Source organism: Crinia signifera, chromosome 3 (genome assembly GCF_055691185.1).
Source record: "Crinia signifera chromosome 3, ASM5569118v1, whole genome shotgun sequence".
Lineage (NCBI taxonomy): Eukaryota > Metazoa > Chordata > Amphibia > Anura > Myobatrachidae > Crinia > Crinia signifera.
The window spans coordinates 105952445-105973424 of record NC_139219.1 but is presented as its reverse complement, the minus strand read 5'-3'; the positions used below and the strand labels follow the sequence as shown (position 1 = coordinate 105973424).

Here is a 20980-nt window from a genome sequence, read left to right as displayed (position 1 = left end):
CAGTGTTGACTGGGAAACGTTGTATTTTTCTTTAGTGACAGTTAGGAGCATCCTGTGTATAGTTAGTGCCGGACAGGCAAGGTATTTTCTTTTTATGTTTATTTTGTTTTCTGCTGAAATAAAACTGGTTGCGGACAGTTGTACCACAAAGACTGGACTGGTGTGATTACTCAGCTGCTGTTGGCTGCCTTCTACCCCAGGAAAAGGCATCCAAATTCCCCTACAGTTTTACAATATATTTTAGTAAACATTGATTACAGCCTTTACAAATCTATAATACAAAATGGTGATTAGCAATGTTCCTTGTTTAGCCCAGAATATTACATACTTGTTAAGAGGTATCTTCATGGAAGCTGGTCTCCCAGTACCTCGCTGAGCTGCACCCGGCTCAGAGGTCTCTGAATCTTTATAGCCAAGGTAACCAGGCGGAGAAGATTTTGGGTCATCCCAGTCATCGTCCCACTCATCATCATCAACAGCTGGTAAAGAGCAGAAAACATTTCTATTCGTAAATAATTTTTTATTATGAAATATTAAATGAATACCATGAAAATACAATTATAGAATTAATGCTTACACTATTATTATATCCACCCCCCCCCCCCCCAAAAAAAAAATTCCCAAACTTTCTTCTTTACTATTTTCTACTCTTGTGAAAAACAAAAGAGTATAAGAGAAGCATTCTCTGCTGGATGACGCTAAGGGTGGGTGGTATTCAATCCCTTGTCATGACTGTCAGCACAATCCAACAGTCGGGGCCCTGATCCGTTTTCGTTCCGCTCCCTATTTATTGGCAGACGAGATTCAATGTCCAGCCTGCCAATCTGAGAAAAGGGGGCTTGTCTGGGAAAATGGGCGTGGATAGTCAATCCACGGCTGTTTTTCGGCAAAACGGGCCCGACTGCTTATAAAGTCAGGTCCGATCTGATGAGCTGCTGCTTCAATGCTGTTGGGAAAGACAGCATTGAATAGGTGCCTGCCGCTATTTCCTCCGTTGGAAATAGTGACAGGGATTGAATACCCTAAATCTGGCTGATAAACTGTATTGGCCGTTCGCTTTAGCCCGTTGGCAGTTGTGTACCCCTAATATGTCTGTGAATAACATGGTTCGCAGGCATATTGTATTGGCTGTTCAGCCAATGGCCAATATATCAGCATATATTTCAGCTTATTGGGCTGTGTGTGTATGGTCAGTCCATTGACCAACTTACACTTTGCTGTGGGGTGCCGGTAGGGATGCCAATCCTGGGGCATTTTTTCAATCCCGGGATTCGGGATTGAAAAATGCTTCATCCCAGGATTCCCGGGATTGGCATCCCTAATAATAAAAAACGCACTGGCCGCCCACTATTTACTTACATTTGCGGAGTGGGCGGCCATGCTGATTGGGTGGCTTTGAGCCACGTGCAGCTGGGAGCCGGGTATACTGAGTGGGCGAGCGCGAAGACTGCTGGCTGGGTTGCCGGCGGGGTGGCTGGGTGGCCGGGAAGGCTGGCTGATGCGGGCTGTACGGCTGTGCAGCGTGACCTCTGACCTAGTCACGCAGTGCTGCACTGCCGGGTATGGGAGAAGCCGGGCAGCATCTGTGCGAGTGCTCAGACGCTGCCCGGAATTAGACTGCACATGCGCATCCCTAATCCCGGTGAGAGTGTAAGCTTTCTCCCAGGGTGCTGGTCTGGAGTCAATACTGCTGTAGGCTCAATGCGTTTTGGCGTAATGTACCCCTTATTCAGGAGCACTCTGAATATGAGTATCATTCCACAACACAAGGCCCCAGCTCTGCAGAGCAACAATACAAGTCCCCAGTTTTGCAGATAATTGTGGGAAGGTCAAGAGTCTAAGGGAGCAGCAGAAGAGAAACCTTCAGCCCTGGAAAAATTATATTATATACAGTGTATATACAGTGTATATACACACACATGAAACTGATGAAAACTGCTGCCATGCAGTTGAAACGGCTGTCAGGTGAACAGCTGTCTGTTGTGCAATAATGCTTGTACAATAAACCACGTTTTTTCTTTCACTTCATATCCGTGTGCTGGTTCCAATCCTTTCCTGTAAGAGGGGGTAAGTGCTTTCATGTTTCTCATATGTACCTGGCACCGGACTATTAACAATTACCTGCATTGAGTGCCATCCTGTGACACATCATTCCACACACATATACATATATACACAAATACATACACACACAAACAAACATATTGGTCTTTAAACACTGTTTATCATACAGTCATAATTAACACTATAAATAGTCTAAAGCAGTCTTTCTAAAACAGTGCATGTTTTCCAAATCCAACACATGTTGGACAGATGTGTTCATTGCTGTCTGACTCATTTCAACATATAAACAAAAGAGGTGAATCACTTCAGACTACCGTTTGCCTGCAGCTTTGCTTATGTGGATGTTTGTTCTTGCTCAGCTAAACTAATTTTACAAAGACATTAGTGCCATAGAATATTGTGATGTATATTTTATATTGTACACATTGATCATAAAATGTGTTAGTTAACAATATTTGATGTTTTTCCTTCAGGGATTAGCACAAAAATATGCTTGGTGCTAGTAACTTGTGAACAAGCCAAGTAAGGGGGGGTACACACCAGAACGATTAGGGCTCAATTCGATCAATCTGGATCCAATTCCGACCGATTGGATGCAGATTGTATGTCGATTGGACATGTTTAGGTCCAATTCCGATCAGATTCCAATCTGATGCGCGTCCCCGCTGTCGTTTGGTCGTTTTACAGATCCTACCTGCTGCAGTGAGGATCTGTAAAAGATCCATTCAACTGGATACAGACTCAGATCGGATTGGGATCAGATTGGATGCAGATCGTTAGCAGATCGTGTGCTCCAACAGATCGTGCGACCATCACACAATCTTCTAACAATCTACTAACAATCAGGATCGTTCTGGTGTGTACCAGGCCTAAAAAATCAGCTGGTCCTGAGATGTAGGACTGCACCTTGATGATCGTCACAGCAAAACAGACGCTTACAGTAAACTGCAGATGTTTGAGGTAGGAAAATGAAAATTGTTGGGTATAAGGGTATATGTGGTATAAACAGTCTCATCTGTGTCACACTCAATTAGGTTAACTTTAAAACAGGTTCCAATACATAACTTGGGTGGAGTAAAATCCCGCAGAATGCATGATCAGAATACCAATTTTCAGTGCAATGCTGTGGGGTGGAAGCCCAACTGAATTAAATGAGTTCAGAAATTACACTTGAGTAGTTGGCAGCAGGGCTGTAACTACATGTGTGCCAATGGCGCCTTGGAGCATCTGCACTGCAGGCGCACCCGCTGGCACACCTCCTAGTGTGCAGCAGGTGTTAGTGACAACGTGTCATCTCTGTACTGCACCGCGTTTCCCAGACGGCGGATCAGTTCAACCACAGAGCCTCCTGCCGAGTCTAGGACACATAGAGTGAGTGCCAAGCTGATGCTAAGGGTAAGTGACCCAAAGGGGAGGTCATGGCTGACACTGTGAGGAAGGAGGACATGGCCTACACTGGTGGGATGCTACAATACTCCTGTGGGCATTGTATATGCAAGCAGAGATAGCCCTGTGGGCATTGTATGCATAAGGGGAGCTTCTCCTGCGGGTATTGTGTACCTGGCGCATTGTGTACAAGTGGCATTGTGCGGTGTTATGTGAATAACATACACTGCTGTGTGGTGTAATGTGAATTGGTACTATTATGTGACCACGCCCCTTTCCAATTAAGCCACACCCCTGTTTTTTCTAATCTCCATAATTTATAATTAGTCGCTAAAAGTAGATTTAATTTTTTTTTTTCTAATCTACATAATATATAATTAGTCGCTAGAAGTAGATTTAAAATTTTTTTTTTAAACTACTGTATGCACAGACACATTCCTTATGGTTTTATCAGATGTATAGGAGATCTGTAAAACAAGCACTGTTTTATGGACCAGTTTGTGAAACACTGGTCCATAAGCAGAAATGGATAGAGTCTATGACATGTAATAGGATGCAATTTTTGAAAAGGTTCCAAATTCACACTAAATTGCATGTTTTAAAATCGCAAATTTTTTGCTCAAAACGAAAGTGTAACAGAATGTGTTTTTTCGGGAAAAAAAAATTGAATTCCCATGCGATTTATGGTGATTTTTGGTCACGGAAATGTACGATTTTTTACACAGGTGTGATTTTTTCGCACATGGTAAGGTGCGGTTTTTGGTCATATTTAAAATACTGTCAAATTCCCCAGTCTCAAACTGGTCTATTGTGTTTGCAAATTTTGATAACGCTTACCAAAAAAATCACACCCTATTACATTTGCGAATTGTATAATGGGAAAACAGCTGGATGCGACTTAAAGTGTGCAAATTATCTGACAGGCAAAATGTGCGAATTCACCGGCATTAATTAGACTCTCCCCGACCTTGGAAAGCTTCAAACAGGCGCTGAAAACTCACTTATTCATCAAAGCGTACCCTTCCACTGCATAAACATTGTCCATCATCTGAACAATCCAATCAAAGCGAATGCAATCCTAATATCAACAGCCAATCAACGTGTCCCTACTTGGCGACCTGGCCACCATAGTTGTAGCTAGAAATGGAATGCATGTAATGTCTTTATGTAATATATGTAATGTCCCCCCCCCCTCTTCCTTCATCCCTGCTTGATACTGCACTGTAATCCACAAAAAAATCCTAGTGTGCGGAAGCATACATGGCCAATAAAGTTGATTCTATTATACTCTATAAACTAGTCCTGCATAAATTAGCTGATTCCCCGACCCCTTGACTGTTTACATCCTGCTATCTAGCCACCACCCACTTGCTTGCACCTCTTGTAATCTGTCTGTCTCCCCTTCCTACTAGATTGTAAGCTTCTCCGAGCAGGGCCCTCTTCCCTCCTGTTGTCAAAGCCCTCTTCTCTTCACATTTCACTCATAGCTCTCCTATACTCCAACACTCAGTGACCATCTTCATCCGCATACTCATCTCCATCATTGGCCTCAAGCATCTAGTTGTATGTTAATTGAGTCCTCACTACTTAGATTTAAGATGTAATGTGTATTGAACTGTGGCGCTCTTTATTTGTACTAATTTTTGTTATTTATTCAATGTTATGCCAAATTTTGTCTCTCTGGGCCAGATGTATCAAGCTTCAAAAAGTGATAAAATGGAGAGTGAAAACAGCCAGCCAATCAGCTGCTACCTGACATGTTACATCCTGGGTTTAAAAAATGTCAGACAGGAGCTGATTGGCTGGTTGTTTATCACTCTTCATTTATCACTTTTTGAAGCTTGATACATCAGGCCTTTTGTACTGTTCCTTTGTACGGCGCTGCTGCAAAACACTTGTGTCGCCTTATAAATAAAATTATAATAATAAATACATGTGCGCTTTACACAAAACAGGCGAAGTCTGCCTTTTTGACTAAAAGTCAGAAAATCTCATCCCATTACATGTCACTCATATCATATAAATAGTTACATTTATTTTTAACATAATAATAATACACCTGCATACAAAATAACCAGGTGTGAATTGAGTCAACCGTTATTAGGTCAACAGTCAATAGGCATCCTATATAGGCAATATCGAACAAGTCAACAGAGTGATCGGTCGACATGGAATTGGTTGATACAAAAATATAATCACAATTTGATTCATTTTATAAACAAATATGTATTTTAAGACATCTGTAACCCCAGTTAGTGTACAGATTCGTCCATCACCCGTTGGGCAAGGTGCCTTGCTGCACTCAACACAGGTTACTTACTATTCACAATCGTAGTCCACGTGGACAGTGAAGTATGAAAGAATTTGAATTAAAAAAAAAAGAATGTAAAAACACACAGTTGACCTTTGTCATATTGACCATATGAACTGATCAACATTTCTTACTTATTGATCGAATGCATGTCTACCCTATGTGGGGTCAACCTATCATCGGGATACCTAATAGCCGGTGCAAGACAAAGCTGAGGGGAAGATTTATTAAGATCGTGAAGTGATGGTATGTGGCTGGTACTTTATCACTGGCAAATCAGCTCCTAACTGCCAAGTTACATGGTGGTTTGGAAAATATCAGTTAGGAGTTGATGGCCAGTGAAAAAAGTACCAGCCACAATATCACTTCACTGGACTAAATAAATCTGCTCCTGAGTATTCTAAGAACACACTCTCCCGCCACATGTTAAGATGCCTGCTTCTTACTGCCAGGCACTGAATGCTAGTGAATTCATATATTATAAACCAATGCTATTGTGTTCATGATTCGAGGTACTAGCCAGTACAGGGGGAAAGGTTTAACGGTAACTGGAAGCCCACCCTGCATTTGCCTATGTAGCCATTAAACAAATTTAGAAATAAAATAAAACAGACTATGGGTGAGATTTAATAGGATGAGAGATTCAGAAAGTGGGAGATTTGGTGAGAAATCTCCAGGTTTTTTTAAAAGCAGCAACCATTAAGACTGCAAAAATCAAACTGGTTTTGCAGTGTAAATGATTGCCGCTTTAAAAAAAAAACTGGGGATTTCCTACCAAAACTCTCACTTTCTGAAACTCTCATCCTATTAAATCTCACCCTAAATTTTTACTAAGTGCACCTCACCTGGGCCTTGGTAAGCCTGTGGATGACCAAATGCAGCATCCCAGTTGTTTGACGTTGAATTTTTCTGATTTGTACTCCAAGCATCACTTGAATTGTCTGTCACAGCAGGCTTAGGTGCATTCCAGTTTGACCAAGGGTCGTTTTTTGCCTGATTAATAAACAAATAAAACATTTCACATTAATTTGAATTAATTGTAGATCAAGTATTTCTGTTTAACTCCAAAAAGAACAAAAATGCACTATTTTGTTCTTAATAAATAAGAAAATCATGTTGTCATTGTAATCAAGCCACTGAGTTGAATACTGTGAGTTATAATATGTCCACATATTCTGTGTAATAAGTAAACATTCAATACAAATACCAGAAAGAATACTGCATCCATAAAAGCAAATAGAATCATGCACTTCCCATCTGTCACTACCAAAAGCAATCCCACAAGTAGAGATAAGAAGATTTTCAGGATAAACGTACAGGAAAGGACATACACAAAAACAATTACTAAAGTAGAAGGGAGTTCTGGGTTAGTTCAACGTCCCAAATACTGGGTCTGTGCAGCATGATGGAAGCATGTGCTGATACAGGACATTCATAAAAGACAGATTTGTTTTGGCTCCGTAAGTGCAAAACAGGTTGTTCTGGTCAGCATGTGATTAGCTATAGAAGCAGATTTGTTGACAGAACCAAACTAATTGCTGAAGGGGAAACTGGCTGGACAGAAGTTTACAGCAAAATAGTAATATACAAACAACAGATAAAAACTCTGTGTAGAACAATGTGAGATTTAATTACAAATTATTAACTTTCAAAACGAAAAGTGTTCTTCCCTAAGCCCGATACACCAAGCGCAGAAGGTCCAAAAAAAAAAAAAACCCTCTGAAATTACATCTATCCCTGTACAATAATGGTCATTTATTCAATAACACTGGTAAAGGCTGCAAATCTGCACTCATAGCAGCCACTCTTCAAAGGGCATTATCTGTTTAGCGCAAACAGATATTAAAACAAAAGGTCCAATTGACTGTAATGATTACTGTGTACATTTAAACCTATGAGCATTGTTAGTGTTAGGTTAAGTTATGTTGTAAAATGACAAAAAAAAATCTAAAAATTGTACATAACAAAAAAACCCCCAAGAAATTGGTATCTGACCAAAAATAACAGAGCTTTTTTAATCTGAGCATGTGGCAGAGTTGTGCAGTGATTAATTAGTGATAGTGGAAGAAAAGAGGAATTATACCCCTTTTACACCAAAACGCCGGGTCGCACCCGGCTTTTTTAGACCCAGGTTCAAGCCGGGTGCGACCCGGCGTTTAGTGCCGTTTACACCGGGCGGACAGCCCGACCCGCACCCGCGCCCCCCCCCCCCCCCGGAGCTTGGAGATGACAGCGCGATGTCATCTCCAAGCGCCAATCACCGCCGCGTGCCGCCGCCGGACCAGAACGCTGCTGGGGGCAGCCCAGCACTAAGGTAAGCTGCCCCCAGTCCCCGCGCACACTCCCCCCGCCGTCGCACAGGAGGTGAATGGATGCCGCACACAGGCATCCGTTCACCTCCCTCCCCCGCCGCCGCTGCTGTCTGCAGGGTATAGCAGACAGCAGCGCCGGCTGTCAGTGACTGTCAGGCTGACAACCCGTCCAACCTACGGACGCTGCGGTCCGCAGGTTGGACGTTCCCCATTCATGTAAATGGGAGCCGGGTCATCCGACCCGGCGTTCCCATTTACACCGCCCTCTACCCAGGTCCTAGCCGTGTTCTACCCAGGTCAGGACCTGGGTAGAAGTCCCGTGTAAAGGGACACGGCGTTAGGGATTTACACTGCCGAAGATCCGGGTCTGACCCGCCGCTGACCCGGATTTTTCGGCGGTGTAAAAGGGGTATTATTCACAAAGCAAGAGACAGGTAGTGACCATTGAGTGAGGTTACAGAGCAGGAGTGCTACAAAACCGCATGAGTGCTGCGACAGATCGGGGCCAATGAATCTGGTGAAAAGTGCCCAAATCGTATGTGCCTAACCTCCGATTCCAATGCGCAGTCCCACGAGCATCAGATCAGAGCCAGAGCTCTCAAGGGCTGCATAGGATTTGTCGGATCCCGCAGCCTTTGCGGGGATCGCATATTATATGTAATTGTATGCAAAAGGACCACACATTTTTTGTATGCAATCCTGCCGCCCAGGAAGCATGGGATGTCTCAGCTTAATGTAGGGGTACCTTAACCCTTTGAGTGCCAACGTTGCTCAGAGAGATCCACAAAATATCCGCTGAAAATGGCAGCCTCACTCACAGCTACTGTTCTTTTTTTAGGCATAGTATTTAACTAAATGTTAATTAATTGGCTTGGCTATATTTGTATTTATTTATACTAAAAGAACAGTCGCTGTGAATGAGGCTGGCATTTTTAGCAGATGTTTTGACGATCTCTCACAGCAGCATTGGCACTCAAAGGGTTAAGACTGTGAATTTTTATACACAGATGGCAGCAGCATGCTTGACTTTCTTTAGTGTCCTCACTGGAAGAGGAGAGACTTCCGACTTCAGGGTGCAGGGCCGAACTCGTTCAGCATTAGGCCCCTGCCCTTGACATTCCCGTGATTCGCAGCTCTGTTTTGGGGGTGGAGTTAATTAAATGAATCACTTAAGGTGCCCATACACGGTGCGATGATCGCACCCGTTATGGGCTGGATCGCATCGCATAGAATGCGTTTTGCATGCGATTTGCGTGCAATGCGATGGCAGTAGAAAAAGTATGTGCAGCACATACTTTTTGCACTGTGTGATGAGATGCAACACATTGCACGGTGAAAACGCACCGTGTATGGGCACGTCCCCCCTATAGCTCTTGCAATTGCAGAGGAATGTCACACTATCCTGCCTGCTTCAATATAAAGATGGCAGAATGCAGGAAAGTTGCCTACTCTTCCGGGGCGCAGCTTCCAGGAGAGTAGGCAAGTATGGGCGACAGCTAACTTGTGATGGACATTCTGAACAACCACTGCTTTGGTGCCTGATGGTGCTGCCTATGTGCAGCCCATACTGCGTCTTTGTATGTAAGCTGCAGATCGAAAATGTCATTAAATACCCCTGGCAGTGTCATTAGCATATTTTTTCGCATATTACGATAACCAAGTCCCAAATACAGCAGTGTCTGCCTCTGAATCAAACTCATTGTTTCAAATTGCCTCTCACTGTGATTTACTATCTTGTGCCCAATTGAGGAACTTGTATGAACCATTCTAAGTTTATGCTGTATAAGCTCCATAGCAGACAACAGTTACATAAGCTGCCATGGAATGCAATTTGATAGCAACACATGGAAAAACGATTTTACATTTGTTACTAAATAAATTGTTCCAAGATTTATTATCTCACCCATTCTGTGGATGAATATATAATGCAAATGTAAGGTCTTAAAAAATAAAGAACAAAAACGACAATCTGATCATAAAACGAAAGTCTACTTGTGCAAAGATACAGAAGCCCCATACACACTACCCAATTTTGTAAGAGACAGCTAGGTGCCTCGGTTTGGTGGTCCACGAGTAACTAAGTAACAATATTTAGTAACAACTAATTCAAATTGGTCAGTATAATAGGCAAAACTAGTGCTTGTGGCTTCCCATCATACGATATGTGGACAAACAGAAGCAAATTATTCTATCTTACTACATAACTATCCCTAAGGTTGACATAAATATACACAGTTTACTTAATTTTATATGCTTTTCTAATTTTTTCAATGAGAAACTTTTGGGGTATGGGTGCAATTTCTGGATCTCTGCCATGATTCAAATTTTTTGGGGAACCACTGGATTAACATGTAACCAGATTTAGGCCATTATTCTGGTTCACTCGCAGAGGCAAATTTCTTCTCAAATGGACAAAACCTTGTGCACTACAGGAGGCAGATGTAACAGTGTGCAGGGTGATTTAGATTTGGGTGAGTTATTTTGTTTCTGTGCAGGGAAAATAGTGACTGTCAGTTAGTGTTCATTCTAGCACCCGCCATATTTGAAAACCCATGCAGTTCCTCTTCCCTGCCTGGGGTGTCACTGTCTGCTCTGGTGTTTCTAGCACAGATCTGGTTTGCATATCAGTGTTGATATACAGACCACACTGTGCTAAAAGCACTACAGCAGACAGCGACACCCCAGGCAGGGAAGAGGAACTGCATGGGTTTTCAAATATGGCGGGTGCTAGAATGAACACTAACTGTTTTATTTTTACACTGCTATATAGAGCTCACTTTGAAGTAAAACCCCAACAAAATCTAATTCTCTCTGCACATGTTACATCTGCCCCACCTGCAGTGCACATGGATTTGTCCATTTGAGTAGGAATTTGCCTTTATGAGTGAACCAGAATAAGGGCCTTAGACAGTCCGGATAACAGGAGATAGAACATAAGAAAGTTGCATTCAGTTATTTTCCCATTTATGAATGAAGTGTGCAAGTTCTGCACGTGATTGATTTTCAACCAACCTATTTCCAAGAATCAAACACAACTTTCACCTCACTGTGAGAATGGCAGTTACTTTAGTTATTTTCTTATTAAACAGCAGAACAACCTTCAGTTACCATTTAGTTCTAAATGAAAGCTTCAGTTATCGCACCTGGCATTGCAAGTATACAGATAAGGTTCCCTTCCAGAACTATGCCAGAGATTACTTATCGGTATAAGTATGCTCTAATAAAGGGCTAAAGCTGCTCCTCACCTCTAAAGGGGGAATTCAAAGATTGTGCATGCTAAAGGCCACTAGTTGAATTCCTCCATCGGGCGACAAGTGTTGGGCAAGTAAATAGTGTAAATATTATATTTTATATTGTGATAAAAACAGTTGTGTAGTGGAAGCAAACACTAACTCTGGACTTCTTCACTATGGTTTTTATAGGATGACCACACACCAGTCACCATTATAGAGTAAATGTTCATGGTGCTGTTACTAACACAAGACTACTCGCTAGTCACAGGCCAGCTTTTACAGCATCTGTCATCATCATAAATCCTCCTATTTATTTACATCTTACACTCTATGGGGCCGATTCACCTCTGATCCCAGGGCTGCAAATTTGCAGCCCTGGCGATTATTGGCGATTATAGGAGGACAGCACATGCGCATTGTCCGCAGTGAGAATACACAAGCCCTCTGTGCAGACGCAGCCAGCGAAGGCCTGTGATCGCACGCTATACACTGGTTGATTGTCAGCTGGCTAGCATTTGTGGATGCCACCCCAGGGTTTCCTGAGAGTGCCGGAAGTGGGCCCAGCTGTTGCGAGAGATCTCCCCACGCCCATCCTAGTGCCGATTTAGTATTGACTTATGTGACACTGCACAAAAGAGGGGGTCGATTTGATGGTGAGTGGATTTCCCCTCTTCTCATGGCTGTACAATATAATACACCCTTTTCCTACATCTATCAGACTTGTGCCAGGAATCCCCTCACCTACTGCTACATTTTTATCTGCTACTTGAGCTGTGGCACAAAAACATGATAACTCTGTGTAGTGCACTTCTGGAGTGCAGATCACTACTCTGGATGGTTATTTCTGGATTACTACTTAAAACTATACTTCAGCTATTATAGTACATTGCCCGATACCGGAGGGCACCAGGTTATGTTTCTTTTCTTTTTCTGCACAGTATATTCAAACATCAATAATTTGTTTGAAAATACAAGTATGAAATTACTTGTATGAAATTACTAAATTCAACTCATTGCCTTGTACTTGAACACTATCAAAAATATATGTATACTGTCTACTTGAATGGTTGAGTTAATTTATTGTTCAGACAGACTGATTTTGTATATTTTCAAAACCCAAATGAAACAGATTTTGGAGAAAAATATATATATTACACAGTACTTCCTCTTTGCGGCCACAGTTTACGCCAGTTATGTTAGCCGCTTTCAGAATAGCACCATTGTCCCCTCGCCGCGCTTTGGGCTCGGTGTCTCGCACCGCTCCGCTCGCCACAACTTTACTAAAGGTAATAGATGGTGGCGCGGACACCGGAGGGTGGCGTGGGTACGCTACATAAGTTCCGTAGTGTAAGCTGTGGCCGCAAAGATGAGGAAGTACCTATTACACTATGCTGCAGGGAGGCTTCCGCAAAGAGTACAGAGAACAAGGTTTTAGCTACACTATTAACAGGCATTACTTTTTACATGAAGTCAGAATAGAGGCCTTTAATATTAACCCCTTCCCACCGCAGCCTGTTTTTTCCTTCCTGACAGAGCCCTTTTTTTCAAATCTGACAGGTATCACTTCAGTGGGGATAACTTTTTTTTTGCTTTTACTTATCCCAGTGATTTTGAGATTGTTTTCTCGTGACACATTGTACTTCAAGTTAGTGGTAAATTTGGGTCGATACAGTCTGTGTTTTTTTGTGAAAAATACCAAAATGTCGTAAAAAAATGGAAAATTTAGCAATTTGCAAAATGTTAAATTTTCTGCTTGTGAGACAAATAATCATACCACTCAAAATAGTTAATAACTAACATAGACCATATGTCTACTTTATGTTTCCATCATTATTTCAACATCCTTTTAATTTTTTGGGACACTAGGAGGCTTAAAATATGAATAGCAAATTCTCAAATTTTCAAGAAAATTTCAAACACTGATTTTTTTAGGGACCAGTTCAGTTCTGATGTGACTTTGAGGGACTTGTATGTGAGACACCCCCATAAATGATGACATTTCAAAAACTGCACCCCTCACAGTATTCAAAACAGCATTTTGGAAGTTTGTTAACCCTTTAGGTGTTTCACAGGAATTAAAACAAAGTGTAGGTGAAATTTCAAAATTTCATTTTTTTTTGCAGATTTGCAATTTTAATACATTTTTCTAAGGAACACAGTAGATTTTACTAGAGAAATGTGACTAAAAATTGATTCCCCCAATTCTTTTGTTTTCATAAATATCCTATATGTGGCCCTAGTGTGCACATTGACCAAACCACAGGCTTCATAATAGAAGGAGCACCTACTTGATTTTGGAGCCTCCTTTTTATGAGATTATTTTTTAGGCACCATGTAGGTTTCTAGGCACCATAAGATGCTAAAAGTTAGGAACCCCCCCACAAGTGACCCCATTTTGCAAACTACACCCCTCAGGGAATTCATCTAGGGGTATAGTGTACATTTCAAACCCCCAGGGGTTTCACCAATTGTGGTACAACTGGGCAGTGAAAATGAAAAATTTAATTTTTTACACAAAAATGCAGTTCTGGCTCAAACTTTTTCATTTTCACAAGGAATGAAGGAGACAAAGCACCCCAAAATCTGTGCCCCAATTTCTCACGAGTACGGCAATGCCTCACATGTGACCAAAAAATACCATTTGGGTGCATGGCAGGACTCAGAAGGGAAGGAGTGATATTTGGATTTTGCAGCACAGATTCTGGTGGAATGTTGGTGGGTGCTATGTCGCATTAGCAAGACCCCCGAAGCACCAATACAGTGGAACCCCCCCACAAGTGACCCCATTTTGCAAACTACACCCCTCAGGGAATTCATCTAGGGGTATAGTGTACATTTCAAACCCCCAGGGGTTTCACCAATTGTGGTACAACTGGGCAGTGAAAATGAAAAATTAAATTTTTTACACAAAAATGCAGTTCTGGCTCAAAATTTTTCATTTTCACAAGGAATGAAGGAGACAAAGCACCCCAAAATCTGTGCCCCAATTTCTCCCGAGTACGGCAATGCCTCACATGTGACCAAAAAATACCATTTGGGTGCATGGCAGGACTCAGAAGGTAGGGAGTGATATTTGGATTTTGCAGCACAGATTCTGGTGGAATGTTGGTGGGTGCTATGTCGCATTAGCAAGACCCCCGAAGCACCAATACAGTGGAACCCCCCCACAAGTGACCCCATTTTGCAAACTACACCCCTCAGGGAATTCATCTAGGGGTATAGTGTACATTTCAAACCCCCAGGGGTTTCACCAATTGTGGTACAACTGGGCTGTGAAAATGAAAAATTACATTTTTTACACAAAAATGCAGTTCTGGCTCAAAATTTTTCATTTTCACAAGGAATGAAGGAGACAAAGCACCCCAAAATCTGTGCCCCAATTTCTCCCGAGTACGGCAATGCCTCACATGTGACCAAAAAATACCATTTGGGTGCATGGCAGGACTCAGAAGGGAAGGAGTGATATTTGGATTTTGCAGCACAGATTCTGGTGGAATGTTGGTGGGTGCTATGTCGCATTAGCAAGACCCCCGAAGCACCAATACAGTGGAACCCCCTCACAAGTGACCCCATTTTGCAAACTACACCCCTCAGGGAATTCATCTAGGGGTATAGTGTACATTTCAAACCCCCAGGGGTTTCACCAATTTTGGTACAACTGGGCTGTGAAAATGAAAAATTACATTTTTTACACAAAAATGCAGTTCTGGCTCAAAATTTTTCATTTTCACAAGGAATGAAGGAGACAAAGCACCCCAAAATCTGTGCCCCAATTTCTCCCGAGTACGGCAATGCCTCATGTGTGACCAAAAAATGGCAGGACTCAGAAGGGAAGGAGTGATATTTGGATTTTGCAGCACAGATTCTGGTGGAATGTTGGTGGGTGCTATGTCGCATTAGCAAGACCCCCAAAGCACCAATACAGTGGAACCCCCCCACAAGTGACCCCATTTTGCAAACTATACCCCTCAGGGAATTCATCTAGGGGTATAGTGTACATTTCAAACCCCCAGGGGTTTCACCAATTTTGGTACAACTGGGCTGTGAAAATGAAAAATTCAATTTTTTTACACAAAAATGCAGTTCTGGCTCAAAAATTTTCATTTTCATAAGGTATGAAGGAGAAAAAGCACCCCAAAATCTGTGCCCCAATTTCTCCCGAGTATGGCAATGCCTCATATGTGACCAAAAAATACCAGTTGGGTGCATGGCAGGACTCAGAAGGGAAGGAGTGATTTTTGGATTTTGCAGCTCAGATTGTGGTGGAATGAATGGTGGGTGCTATGTGGCATTAGCAAGACCCCCGAAGCACGGTGAAATGATGAACCTAATAATCCATAGATGTGTGGTATATTTTAAAACACTCCTTTATACATAGGCCGGGTTTGTCGGGGCAAGTTTCACAGTGGAAAATAGTATCCTTTCTTATTCCCTTTTTATAGCAAACTTTGCACCTTTTTTGTGTCCTGCCCTTTTTTGCAGTGGAGGGGATTTCGTTAGGAAAATGCTGCCCTGGTACAATACGGGGGCCAGTACTAGAAGTACTGGGGCCCTCTGCCTGCTGGTTCCCAAATATTAGGCCCTTTATGACTTCCTCTTGAAAGTGCATAAATGTCCCCCTCTGGCTGGTAGAACGGAATAGCACGTAAGCGTTATACAGTGCCATCTGGATGATATACACGGCCAGCTTCTTGTACCAGATTTTTGTTTTCCGCAGGGGACTGTACGGCTTCAGTACCTGATCTGAAAGATCCACTCCGCCCATGTACTTATTGTAATCTAGGATACAATTAGGTTTTGAGGTGTGGGTACTGTACCTCGTACAGGGACGGAGGTGGTACTGTCTCCATGAATTGTTGTCAGTATAAGGACATCCCTCTTGTCCTTATATTTGACCAACAACATATTTTCGGTGCATATTCCCCTGCTTTCACCCCTTCTCAGTAATTGGGCAACGTGCGTTTTTGGGAGGCCTCTTTGGTTCTTGCGCACAGTACCGCAAGCTGCTGTACCTCTTGAACCAAGGGCCTTAAACAGGGGGATGCTAGTGTAAAAGTTATCCACATAGAGGTGATAACCTTTATCCAGGAAGGGGTGCACTAAATCCCAGACAATTTTTCCACTAACACCTACGAGGGAGGGGGGGCATTCTGGCGGTTCAATTCTTGAGTCCTTCCCTTCATATACCCTAAACCTGTGGGTGTACCCTGAGGTGCTTTCACACAGCTTATACATTTTTATGCCATACCTTGCCCTCTTATTGGGAAGGTACTGGCGGAATTTAACCCTTCCTTTAAAATGTATAAGGGACTCGTCGATACAAATAAATTTTTCAGGGATGTACATCTCTGCAAATTTGGCACTGAAATGATCAATGACCGGCCTGACTTTGAATAGCCGGTCAAAGGTGGGATCATCTCTGGGTGGGCACTGTGCATTATCGGTGTAATGTAAAAATTTAAGGATTGTCTCAAAACGAGTCCGAGCCATGGCCATACGGTAAAGTGGGGTGCTGTACAGAACATCTGTACTCCAATATTGCCTAATTTCTGGCTTTTTTACTATGCCCATATGTAACACCAGACCCCAAAACGTCATCATCTCTACTGCATCTACAGGGGTCCACCTAGCAAATGATGACGTGGGGTTTTGAGCAATAAACTGCTGGGCATATAAATTACTTTGGTCCACCATTAAATTTATAAAATCATCAGAGAAAAATAATTTGAAAAAGTCAATTTCTCTGAGACCTGTTGAATCAAATTGGATTCCTGGGATGGCCAAAAACTCAGGAACCTGGGGCTCAAAATTGTCTGGTGGTGGGGTCCATACGGGATCAATCATTTGGGGGGGGTCTCAGCTGCTCTACGGGGGCGTCTTTGAGGGGGTCCCTCATCACTAGAGGAGGAAGAGGAGCTTAAGACGAATCCTTCAAATTCCCTGCTTGCATCACTGGCTGTGTCAGAGTCAGAGGCAAGCATGGCATATGCCTCCTCCGCTGAATACATTCTTCTGGATGACTGGGATGACATTTGGGATGCCATTTTTATTTTTGTGTTTCTGTAAGTGTAATGTTTCAACACGTGTATAGTGTAGGGGGGGCACAAACTTTATTTCAACACGGGGGATATGTAGTGTGTAGTGTGTATGTAGTGCAGAAAAAAAAATACTTTATACAGGAATTTGATCCCAATAAAAAAAAAAAAAAATTGAAGGGGTTAAAAAAAAAAGGTCCTGCGCCAAAAATTGAGCACAGATGTTGGTCAGTAACGTCCGTCACTGAACAGCGCTCAAAGGCAACAGGAATTTGATCCAAAAAAAAAAAAAATTATATCAACCCTGTGCCAAAAATGCTGTTCAGTGATGTACGTCACTGATCAGCGCTCAGCGGCCACAGGACACCCACAAAAGCAACGTGGGTGTAAAAACAATTTAAAAAAAATAAACCACAGCACTCTCCAAAAAAAAAAAACAATTAAAAAAAACTGCAGAAAAAAAATTATATCAACCCTGTGCCAAAAATGCTGTTCAGTGATGTACGTCACTGATCAGCGCTCAGCGGCCACAGGACACCCACAAAAGCAACGTGGGTGTAAAAACAAAACCCCACTGCACTCTCCAAAAAAAAAACTGCAGATCAGTGATGCAACACTGATTAGCAGTGAGGGGCAGCAGGCACCCAACTGTGGGTGCAACCTGACAGGGTATATATAAAAAAAAAAACCTGGACCCCCAAAAAGTTGCTGATCAGTTAATTTATACTGATCAGCACAAAAGGGGGGGCAGCAGGGGGCAGCAGTCAGTTGCACAGGCAGCACAAGCTTTGGTGCAACTGACAGGTATATATATAAAAAAAATAACCCCTGCACCCCCAAAAAGTTGCTGATCAGCACAGATATACTGATCAGCACAAAAGGGGGTGCAGCAGACACAAAATATAGCACTCTCTATCACTATCTCTGACTATCTCTGACTATCTCTCACTATCTGTCACTCTATGGGCAGTATTCAATGAGAAAAATTCGCTGTGATTTCTGGAGAGTTTGTGCTTTTCACGCGGTGGAGAGAGGTTTTTTTTCTCCAAAGGCGAGCCACCCTATTCAATGGGAAATATTCTCCGTCTTTCTAAGTGATTCTCGCCGTCTCTCTCCGTGTAGAAATTCTCCATCTTTTGATGGAGAGCAGGAATGTGAACTTTTAAACTAAAAGGGTGTTTTTTTTAATTTTGGTGTCAAAAAATCAGTTGTTTTTTTCTGTGAAGGGCCATGTTATTTTTATTCATGTGCCTATAGCACATAAATATATATTTAATTTTAAAAAAAATATTTTTTTACATTTTTTTTTTTTTTACACAGTGCAGCCAGCAGGGGACCGGAGCGCTCGAGCCGCTCATTAGATATTCATATATTCACTGCACCCGATGCACGTTCGGGTACAGTGAATACTGGGTCCCCCGCTGGCTATAGGGGGGGCAGCCTGTGCTGCCTGGGTCCAGGGGAGCCCTGCTCCCCTCCCCATATCCCCTGCAGCAGCCAAGAGAGACTTTAATCTCTCTTGGCTGCTACGTCCCCCGGCTCCCTGACAGCTCCCTGCCGCGGACGCTCGTCCGCTGCAGGGGTTAAGACTCGCCGCGAGTGGCGGCGAGTCTTTAACACGTTGAATAGGGGGAGCAGGAGTGGCAGCGAGCCCTCCGGAACACGGAGAGTGCACGGCGAGCAAAAAAAAATGCTCGCCGTGCACGGAGAATATTTTCATTGAATACTGCCCTATGACACTGCAGCAGCAGCACACAGGAAGTGACAAGATCCAGTAAGCATCCAGCTGCTGGCAGCACGCTACCAGCGGTGATCAGGTAAGTATCAGGCAAGTATCAGGCAAGTATCAGGCAAGGATCAGGTATGTTTATCACGACAGATTGGCCGGTGACCGCTCTGCACGCAATTCCATACCGGAATGGCGTCTGCAGCGCAGTCACCGTTAGTTTAAATAACGCGCTATGGCTGTGATTGGTCCGTCGGTCCGACGGACCAATCACAGCCTTGGGGGCAGGTGGGGTGAGGTGGGGTGAGGTGTGGTCATCACCGGCGACCCCCTCACGCCCCCTCCCACCCGGCGGTGATTGACACCTGTGTTACCGAGCGTCATACTCGCCGGTAACACAGGAAAACGCTGCGATTGGCTGTTCACATTGAACAGCCAATCACAGCGATCGCCGACGGGGGGGAGGCATCGCCGCCCCCCCTGGACATGCTGGGACATGTCTGCTGTCAGGGACAGCAGACATGTTTAAACTGTCCCCGCGTCTATAGACGCGGGGACAGTTTAAAGTCATGACGCATATATACGTCATGTGTCGGGAAGTACATCCCGGCCATGACGTATATATACGTCAAATGTCGGGAAGGGGTTAATACACACATAAAATGCTTAAATGTTTTGGTGATTGTAGGGTATATGGTGAAGGTACTACATGGACTGTTGCTTAATTGCTTTAGTATTTGATATAAAGGCTTCAAAATTAAATAATCAGGGGTTCTCAGACTTGGTCATCAAGACCCCAAACAGGTCATGCTTTTCAGGTCATCTGGCAGATGCACAGGTGCATTCACATATCTCCCAACATGACCCTCTCCAGAAGGGACATAGTGCTCTGTTTCTGGACTTCCCTCTTTATGATTACTATCACCTGTGTTGAAGCACCTTTCTGATCACTTAACCTGTTTAAAACATGTGGTGGCATTTATAGATTAAGAGGGAATTCCAGATACAGAGCATTGTGTCCCTCCTATGAGATGGTTATGTTGGGAGGTATGCATTCATTACTCATTGACACATTTTAAAAGATCCACAAGTGGAGCTAATTATTTCACTTGTGATTCTGTGATGGCACATGCACTGTGTGGGGTCCTGAGGACCGAGTTTGAAAACCTGTGAAATAAATGCATACCTCCCAACATGATCCTTTCCAGGAGGGACACATTGCTCTGTTTCTGGAATTCACTCTTTATTTAGGATTGCCATCACCTGTTTTAAACAGGTTAATTGATAAGAAAGTTGTTTCACCACAGGTGATGGTAATCCTAAATTAAGAGTGAAGTCCAGAAATAGAGCATTCTGTCCCTCCTGGAGAGGGTCATGTTGGGAGGTATGTAAATGATTACATATTAACCATTCATACTTATTCCTAACTGAATGTGTTCTAATACATTATACAGGTTGAGTATCCCTTATCCTAAATGCTTTGGACCAAAAGTATTTTGGATAATTATTCTGAATGTTGAGTTTATCCGTTTATACAGGTTGCGTATCCCTTAAAAAAAATGGCCACTGCATCGATTTGCTGGTGATTTCAGCAGGGCTGTTGTTGCCGATGGGGGGACTCTGGAGTATGTATTGAAAAAAATGGGAGTATGATGTGCAGTATGGGCCCACCTGGAAGTCCTATCATCTCTAAATTATTTATAACCCTACCGTCATTTTGTTTCAAAGCCATGTTTTAAAATGTAAAACCCCCAAGTAAATGTGTAACTTTCAGTTCTGTTTTATCTATTTATTCTATTTCTCCAATATTAAATTACTTTGATGGGCAATGCCAGTCAAGGTGTGGGAGTGATTTCATACAACCGGTACGTGTTGCATCAAATTATCTCATGCTTTTCCTAATTTTGCCCTCA

The 20980-nt window shown here is 42.8% G+C and overlaps 1 protein-coding gene across 1 annotated transcript in view; it reads right to left on the bottom strand.

The window, feature by feature from the left end:
* The window catches only part of SNX9 (sorting nexin 9), a 148279-nt gene that overhangs the window by 59997 nt on the left and 67302 nt on the right, over nucleotides 1–20980 (bottom strand). The window contains exons 5-6 of the mRNA XM_083176345.1: nucleotides 6607–6754; nucleotides 329–479 (exon numbers count right to left, since the gene is read on the bottom strand). Coding sequence (XP_083032471.1) covers nucleotides 329–479; nucleotides 6607–6754 — 299 coding nt within the window. The remainder of the gene's footprint in view (nucleotides 1–328; nucleotides 480–6606; nucleotides 6755–20980) is intronic.